Source organism: Canis lupus, chromosome 28 (assembly GCF_011100685.1).
Source record: "Canis lupus familiaris isolate Mischka breed German Shepherd chromosome 28, alternate assembly UU_Cfam_GSD_1.0, whole genome shotgun sequence".
Lineage (NCBI taxonomy): Eukaryota > Metazoa > Chordata > Mammalia > Carnivora > Canidae > Canis > Canis lupus.
In genome coordinates this window covers 2,529,657-2,538,369 of record NC_049249.1, presented here as the reverse complement: position 1 = coordinate 2,538,369, position 8,713 = coordinate 2,529,657, and the positions used below count along the sequence as shown (strand labels likewise).

At 40.4% G+C, this 8,713-nt stretch overlaps 1 protein-coding gene across 1 annotated transcript; it reads left to right on the top strand.

Moving 5' to 3' along the window:
- Window positions 1–6,985: 6,985 nt before the first annotated feature.
- OR6D5 (olfactory receptor family 6 subfamily D member 5) lies at window positions 6,986–7,947 on the top strand. The gene is given in 2 exon segments (XM_038579226.1): window positions 6,986–7,406; window positions 7,409–7,947. Coding segments are annotated over 2 exon segments (960 nt in total).
- The last annotated feature ends 766 nt before the right edge of the window (window positions 7,948–8,713 follow it).

The window sequence follows — 8,713 nt, the reverse complement described above, 5'->3', positions numbered from 1 at the left end:
GCAGAAAATCAACAAAGAAACAGTGGCTCTGAATGACACTGGACCAGATGAACTTAACAGACATATTCAGATTATTCCATCCTAAAACAAAAGAATATACATTCTTTTCAAGTACACTGTGACATTCTCAAGAGTAGATTGTGACACTGGGTCACAAATCACACCTCAACAAATGCAAAAAGTTTGAGATCATCCCTGCATTTTTTCTGACTACAACACTATGAAACTGGAAGAGAACCATAAGAAAAAAACTGAAAAGAGAAAAAATACATGGAGATTTAAAAACATGCTACTATTTTTAACTCTTTGAGGAACCTCCACACACTTTTCCAGAGTGGCTGCACCAGTTCACATTCCCACCAACAGTGTAAGAGGGTTCCCCTTTCTCCGCATCCTCTCCAACATTTGTTGTTTCCTGCCTTGTTAATTTTCCTCATTATCACTGGTGTGAGGTGGTATCTCATTATGGTTTTGATTTGTATTTCCCTGATGGCCAGTGATGTGGAGCATTTTCCCATGTGCTTGTTGGCCATGTCTATGTCTTCCTCTGTGAGATTTATTTTTTTAATGAGGTACGCGTTTATTTTGAAATAGCAAAAACAAAGCAAAAAAAAAGAAAAAACAAAGCAAAGTAAAATAAAAACCAAATAAACTTACAAAATTGAAGAGAATGAATGAATTACAATATATTTATACAATGAAATACTCTATAGCAGATAGAACTGATGACTTATAACTACATGTATCAACATGGTTAAATCTAAGAGGATTGTCAACAAATAAAAGGTAGTTGCAAAAATAGGATGATATTGTTCTATAGAATTTGAAGACCTGTGAAACAATGCTGTTTATTTTTATGGATTACATTTATAGGTGCTAATAACATGAAAACCACGAAAGAAATATGTGTCAATTTTAGAATAAGGCTACCCCTGAGAGATCGGAATAAGGGGACTACATGGGAGTACATCACAAAAATACCAACAATTTTAAGAGACTATTATGAAAAACTATATGCCAATTAATTGGACATCCTGGAAGAAATGGATAAATACCTAGAAATATAGAAACTAAAAAACTTAAACAGAAAAAATAGAACTAAAACAGACTGATAATCAGCTAAGAAATTGAATCAGTAATCAAAAATCTCCCAACAAGTTCTGCTCAAATCTTTAACTCTCTTCTTCTGCTGGGTGTGGGATCTATTTCTGTTTTTTCACGGGCTCCTTTAGATGTGAAGTTAGCTTTTGTATTTGAGTTCTTTCCAGTTTTTGGATGGATGCTTGTATTGCGATGTATTTCCCCCTCAGGACTGCTTTTGCCGTATCCCAAAGATTTTTAACGGTTGTTATCTTCATTCTCATTAGTTTCCATGAATCCTTTTTTTTAATTTTTATTTATTATGATAGTCACACACACACAGAGAGAGAGGCAGAGACACAGGCAGAGGGAGAAGCAGGCTCCATGCACCGGGAGCCTGACGTGGGATTCGATCCTGGGTCTCCAGGATCACGCCCTGGGCCAAAGGCAGGCGCGAAACCGCTGCACCACCCAGGGATCCCTCCATGAATCTTTTTAATTCTTCCTTAATTTCCTGGTTGACCCTTTCATCTTTTAGCAGGATGGTCCTTAACATCCACGTGTTTGAGGTCCTTCCAAACCTCTTGTTGTGATTTAGTTCTTATTACAAGGCGTTATAGTCTGAGAATACACAGGGGACGATCCCAATCTTTGGTATCAGTTCAGACCTGATTTGTGACCCAGTATGTGGTCTATTCTGAAGAAAGTTCCATGTGCACTTGCAATGAAATCGAGACCAGAACTGTGGAAGAGATCAACAAAATCAGGAGTTGGTTCTTTGAAAGAATTAATAAGATAGATAGATCATTAGCCAGCCTTATTAAAAACAAAAGAGAAAACACTCAAATTAATAAAATCATGAATGAGAAAGGAGAGATCACTACCAACACCAAGGAAATACAAACGATTTTAAAAACATATGAACAACTATACGCCAATAAATTAGGCAATCTAGAAGAAAAGGACGCATTTCTGAAAAGCCACAAACTACCAAAACTGGAACTGGAAGAAATAGAAAACCTGAACAGGCCAATAACCAGGGAAGAAATTGAAGCAGTCATCAAAAACCTCCCAAGACACAAAAGTCCAGGGCCAGATGACTTCCCAGGAGAATTCTATCAAATGTTTAAAGAAGAAACCATACCTATTCTACTAAAGCTGTTTGGAAAGATAGAAAGAGATGGAGTACTTCCAAACTCGTTCTATGAGGTCAGCATCACCTTAATTCCAAAATCAGACAAAGACCCCACCAAAAAGGAGAATTATAGACCAATATTCCTGATGAACATGGATGCAAAAATTCTCAACAAGATATTAGCCAATAGGATCCTACAATACATTAAGAAAATTATTCACCATGACCAAGTAAGATTTATCCCCAGGATGCAAGGCTGGTTCAACACTCGTAAAACAAACAATGTGATTCATCATATCAGCAAGAGAAAAACAAGAACCATATGATCCTCTCCATAGATGCAAAGAAAGCATTTACAAAATTCAGCATCTATTCCTGATCAAAACTCTTCAGAGTGTAGGGATAAAGGGAACATTCCTCAACATCTTAAAAGCCATCTACGAAAAGCCCACAGCAAATATCATACTCAATGGGGAAGCACTGGGAGCCTTTCCCCTAAGATCAGGAACAAGACAGGGATGTCCACTCTCACCACTGCTATTCAACATAGTACTGGAAGTCCTAGCCTCAGCAATCAGACAACAAAAAGAAATAAAAGGCATTAAAATTGGCAAAGAAGAAGTCAAACTCTCCCTCTTCGCCGATGACATGATACTCTATGCAGAAAACCCAAAGACTCCATTCCAACATTGCTAGAACTCATACAGCAATTTGGCAGCGTGGCAGGATACAAAATCAATGCCCAGAAGTCAGTGGCATTTCTATACACTAACAAGGAGACTGAAGAAAGAGAAATTAAGTATCAATCCCATTTACAATTGCACCCAAAAGCATAAGATACCTAGGAATAAAGCTAACCAAAGAGGTAAAGGATCTATACCCTAAAAACTATAGAACACTTCTGAAAGAAATTGAGGAAGTCACAAAGAGACGGAAAAATATTCCATGCTCATGGATTGGCAGAATTAATATTGTGAAAATGTCCATGTTACCCAGGGCAATTTACCCATTTAATACAATCCCTATCAGAATACCATGGACTTTCTTCAGAGAGTTGGAACAAATTATTTTTTGATTTGTTTGGAATCAGAAAAGATCCCGAATAGCCAGGGGAATTTTTAAAAAGAAAACCATAGGTGGGGGCATCACAATGCCAGATTTCAGATTGTACTACAAGCTGTGGTCATCAAGACAGTGTGGTACTGGCACAAAAACAGACACATAGATCAATGGAACAGAATAGAGAATCCAGAATGGGACTCTGAACTTTATGGTCAACTAATATTCGATAAAGCAGGAAAGACTATCCACTGGAAAAAAGACAGTCTCTTCAATAAATGGTGCTGGGAAAATTGGACATCCACATGCAGAAGAATGAAACTAGACCGCTCTCTTTCACCATACACAAAGATAAACTCAAAATGTATGAAAGATCTAAATGTGAGACAAGATTCCATCAGAAGCCTAGAGGAGAACACAGGCAACACCCTTTTTGAACTCGGCCACAGTAACTTCTTACAAGATACATCCATGAAGGCAAAAGAAAGAGAAGCAAAAATGAACTATTGGGACTTCATCAAGATAAGAAGCTTTTGCACAGCAAAGGATACAGTCAAGAAAACTCAAAGACAACCTACAGAATGGGAGAAGATATTTGCAAATGACGTATCAGATAAAGGGCTAGTTTCCAAGATCTATAAAGAACTTATTAAGCTCAACACCAAAGAAACAAACAATCCAATCATGAAATGGGCAAAGGCATCAAGAGAAATCTCACAGAGGAAGACATAGACATGGCCAACAGGCACATGAGAAAATGCTCTGCATCACTTGTCATCAGGGAAATACACATCAAAACCATAATGAGAAACCACCTCACACCAGTGAGAATGGGGAAAATTCACATGGCAGGAAGCCACAAATGTTGGAGAGGATGCGGACAAAAGGGAACCCTCTTGCACTGTTGGTGGGAATGTGAACTGCTGCAGCCACTCTGGAAAACTGCGTGGAGGTTCCTCAAAGAGTTAAAAATAGAGCTGCCCTACGACCCAGCAATTGCACTGTTGTGGATTTACCCTAAAGATTCAGATGCAATGAAACGCCGGGACACCTGCATCCCGATGTTTCTAGCAGCAAAGGCCACCATAGCCAAACTGTGGAAGGAGCCTCGGTGTCCATCAAAAGATGAGTGGATAAAGAAGATGTGGTCTATGTATACAATGGAATATTCCTCAGCCATTAGAAACGACAAATACCCACTATTTGCTTCAACGTGGATGGAACTGGAGGGTATTATGCTGAGTGAAGTAAGTCAATCAGAGAAGGACAAACATTGTATGTTCTCATTCATTTGGGGAATATAAATAGTAGTGAAAGAGAATAGAAGGGAAGGGAGAAGAAATGAGTGAAAATATCAGTGAGGGTGACAAAAAATGAGAGACACCTATCTCTGGGAAACACACAAGGGGTAGTGTAAAGGGAGGTGGGCGGGGGGTGGGGTGACTGGGTGATGGGCACTGAGGGGGCACTTGGCAGGATGAGCACTGGGTGTTATGCTAAATGTTGGCAAATTGAAGTCCAACAAAAAAATTTAAAAAAAATACCTCAAAGCCGTAGCAATATTCAACTTGTGACTTTAAAAACCCTTGGGATGTTGTCATATAATTTCCTTGAGAAATTTTGCAGAGAACAGTGCAGACATCTGGAAGTCAGCATCACCACAGACCATGGGAAGATCAATATAAAGGTTGCATCAGTGATTCTTGTTCTCAACAGTGACCAATTAGCTGCACCCCTAGGACACCTGCTATACTTTTACTTTCTGTTCCTATCTCTTCAGCATCTCATAAGGTTTGGGGGCCTACCCTCTCTGCTCACTGGCTGGGTGAACCAGTCTGGTGGTATAAATATCACAGAGCCACAGAATTGCATGTCAGCACCTTCTCCCCGTGGATGCAGTAAAACAAGGATGTTTCTCCACATAGAAAGGTGAGAATATGATGGAGGAGCATGGTGCAGGAGAAGGTGTCTTGGAGCAGGTGTGCCCATAATGTGAAACACTGCAGCAGAAGGATCCTTATCTCAGGAGCCCCCAGGGCTAAACGCAGAAGGAGCTGCCTGCTGTGTTAACTGGTATAGGAGGTGAGAGCCATGTTGCTGCATGGTAGGTGGACTTATACCCACTGTGGGAGGCAAAATCAGATCTTCCATCAGAACCCTTAAGTAGGCTAGGAGTCCAGCACTAGCCCAGAATTCAGAGCAGTGAAATGTGGTTGTTTTGGTACATCTGCTCCCTGTGGTTTCAGTGGTCTCAGGCTGCCATGTAGCCTTGTCGTGCTATGAAATTTCAGGACTATGGAAATAGGGCTTTGTCAGCCAGAACACTGGCAGCATGGCATGCAGATTCACCACCCTCTGGGATAACAGCCTATGACAAGTAAGTTTCTTTCTTCTCTTCTATCCCCTCAGCCCAGAGCAAGCTCTTGGTTTCTTAGAAAACAATAGCTGCAAAGAACGGAAGCCCTGCCTCCCATATGGTGACTCTTCTGTGTGTGTCTGGCCTCAGAGACCCTAGTGACTTGATGGACTTACTGTCATCAACAGGAACTGAAAGAGAAGCTCCTTCGGGCTGTGCCATTCAGGAGTAAGCAATTCAGTTCCAGGAGCAGCCCTTCACAGCACCTGGCCCACAGTGGATTACTGACAGTGACATTCCACACTGTCAACCTTTGGGCAACTATTGAGATGCTAGAGACAAACACCATCCTGAGAGAAGTTACTCATTGAGAGGACTGAAGAGAGATGTTTGCTGAGCTTTGATATAACAGTGAGTGTATGAGTGTCAGATGCCCAGCAAATCCTCCTAACTGGGTAAATTCCTATGACCTACTATCACTCCCACTTCTGTCACAGGCCAGCATGAACCATGGGAAGGTGGGTGGTAAATCCTAGATGTCAATTCACCTCATGTTTATGAGCAGCCCCCAGTGTCTCTGGTCTCCAGCCTTTTCCATAAAATTCTTGTACTAGAGAATCCTCTCTAAGCCCCATGTCATTCCACAGGTCTGTAACACAGCAGTGATATTATCTAAGGATATAAACAATTAAGAAAAAATAAAAGTAATCTTTCACTTAAGGTTGAGAGATCATCAACAATATATTTGTTTCTGTTTTAAAATATTTTGTGACTGCCTTTGGAAACAGCAGTTATTCAAATTCAGGCATTCTAGCTAAAGTCCGGCTATGTGACCTAAGCTCCCTAGAATTCTCAAAGCCTCAGTTTCTTTCTGATTCTGTGGAAGAAAGAAGGGGCTCAGGGTTTTTATGATGAGTAATAGAAATACTGAGTTTCAGTGACAAGCATAGAAAAAGGATAAGTCCTCAACAGATGATGAATGACCGTAGAATGTGTTACATAATTAAAAAGGATAGCCAAGGGGCACTAGGTGGTTCAGTCAGTTAAGCATCTGCCCTCGGCTCAGGTCATGATCCCAGGGTCCTGGGATCAAGTCCCACATCGGGCTGTCTCTTTGACAAAGAGCCTGCTTCTCCCTCTCTCTTCTGCTCATGCACGCTCTCTCTCTCGCTCGCTCTCTGGCAAATAAATAAATAAAATATTTTTCAAAAATTAAAAAATAAAATCTATAAAATAAAAGGGATAGTCAAAAGGAATATTACTAACATTATTGCTATGTTTACTTACAAATTAATGTTATCAAAAATAATAAAATGTATAATGATGTACGTATGATGCTGTGGAAAGAGATGCCCATGGAAATGGAGAATGGGACAGCTGTCCAGGAATTCACCTTGGAAGGGTTCCCTGACATCCAGCACCTGGGAAAGTTTCTCTTCCTGGTGCACCTGCTGACATACCTGGCATCCATTGCAGGCAATGCTGTCATAGTCACCATCATCTGTGCTAATTCCCGGCTCCAGACACCTATGTACTTTTTCCTCAGCATTTTCTCCTTTGTAGAGTGTTGTTTCATAAATACTGTTATTCCTAAGTTGTTAGTCATCTTTCTTTTAGGCAAGCAAAACATTTCCTTTCCTGCCTGTTTCATACAAGCCTTTTTCTTTTTCTTTCTGGGAGCAGCAGATTTCTTTCTCATAGCAGTGATGTCTCTGGATCGGTATGTGGCCATTTGCAAGCCCCTGCATTACTTGACCATCATGAACCTGAAGACTTGCTCCTTCTGGTCACTACCTGCTTCACTTTGGCCTTCACTCTCATCACTGGTTTGGTAGTGAAAGTTTCCCAGTTATCCTTCTGTGGCCCCTATGTCATCCCTCACTTTTTCTGTGACATTGGCCCCCTGATTCATCTTTCCTGTTCTGACACTAAACCTACTGAAATGTTGGCTTTTGTCCTCGCTTTGTTTATCCTTTTGACATCCCTTATCATAACCATCATTGCCTACAGCAACATAATAGTCACAATTGTACAACTCCCATCAGCTAGGGAACGACAGAAAGCTTTCTCCACCTGCTCCTCTCACCTCATAGTCCTCTCTCTGATGTATGGCAGCTGTGTCTTTATATATGTAAAACTAAAGCAAACGAACAGGATGGACTCCAACAGGGAGGCTGCCCTTGTGAACACGGTGGTGACCCCGCTGCTCAACCCTGTTATTTACACTCTGCGGAACAAGCAGGTCCACCAGGCTCTGAGAGAGACAATGTGCAGAATGAAAATGTCAAGATGAAAAAAATCACATGGCCTGGAATGAAAGACCTTAGAGAACCCTGTGTCTTCATTCTGGCTAATGTAGCAGTCCACAGAGTTGTTCTGCAGGGTATCTGGAAGACCTCACTTAACCCTGCACATCCCTAGGAAAATGGAAATCTGTTTTTGCAAGGCCACATTTTCCTTTCATGTGCATAAGTATCTTTTCCTTAAATATTCCATATATTCATGACAATTTTAATTGCAAATCCTTTACTAAATTTTTATTCTTCCCTCTGATATAAAGATGTGTTTGAAATTTCCAAAATGTAGTAACTTATTATTTTTTATTTCACTTCTCTCTATCCACAATCATGGCACAATAGATTAATTATTAAACAAAAGGCCCTTAAATAATAAAACAATAGAAGGTTTTTTATTACTTTTTGGTTATGATGAAAATTATGGGAATACTACTAAAACTTTGGTCCACATTCCCTCAGCGTCACCCAAGGAAATAGTGGTTGTAGTACCCTTCACTTTGGAATATATATGGTTTGCATCAGGTGTGCTCTGAAATGCTGATCTTAGGCTCTTAGCTTAGCTACATATGTATGCATCAATCCAATACTGGAGGGAAACAGAATTGTTCTCAGGCTTAGATCATTCTCCAAGGAAAGGGAATGACCTCAGCATCCCATAATTCACCAGCTTTCCTAAATTATTTCTTCCAGTTCCTACTCCTCAGATGCATAATGCATACTCATGATTGGTTCCTATCTTAAAGCTGTTACCACAGAATACTTGCGTATATCAGTGGGAGAGAGCAC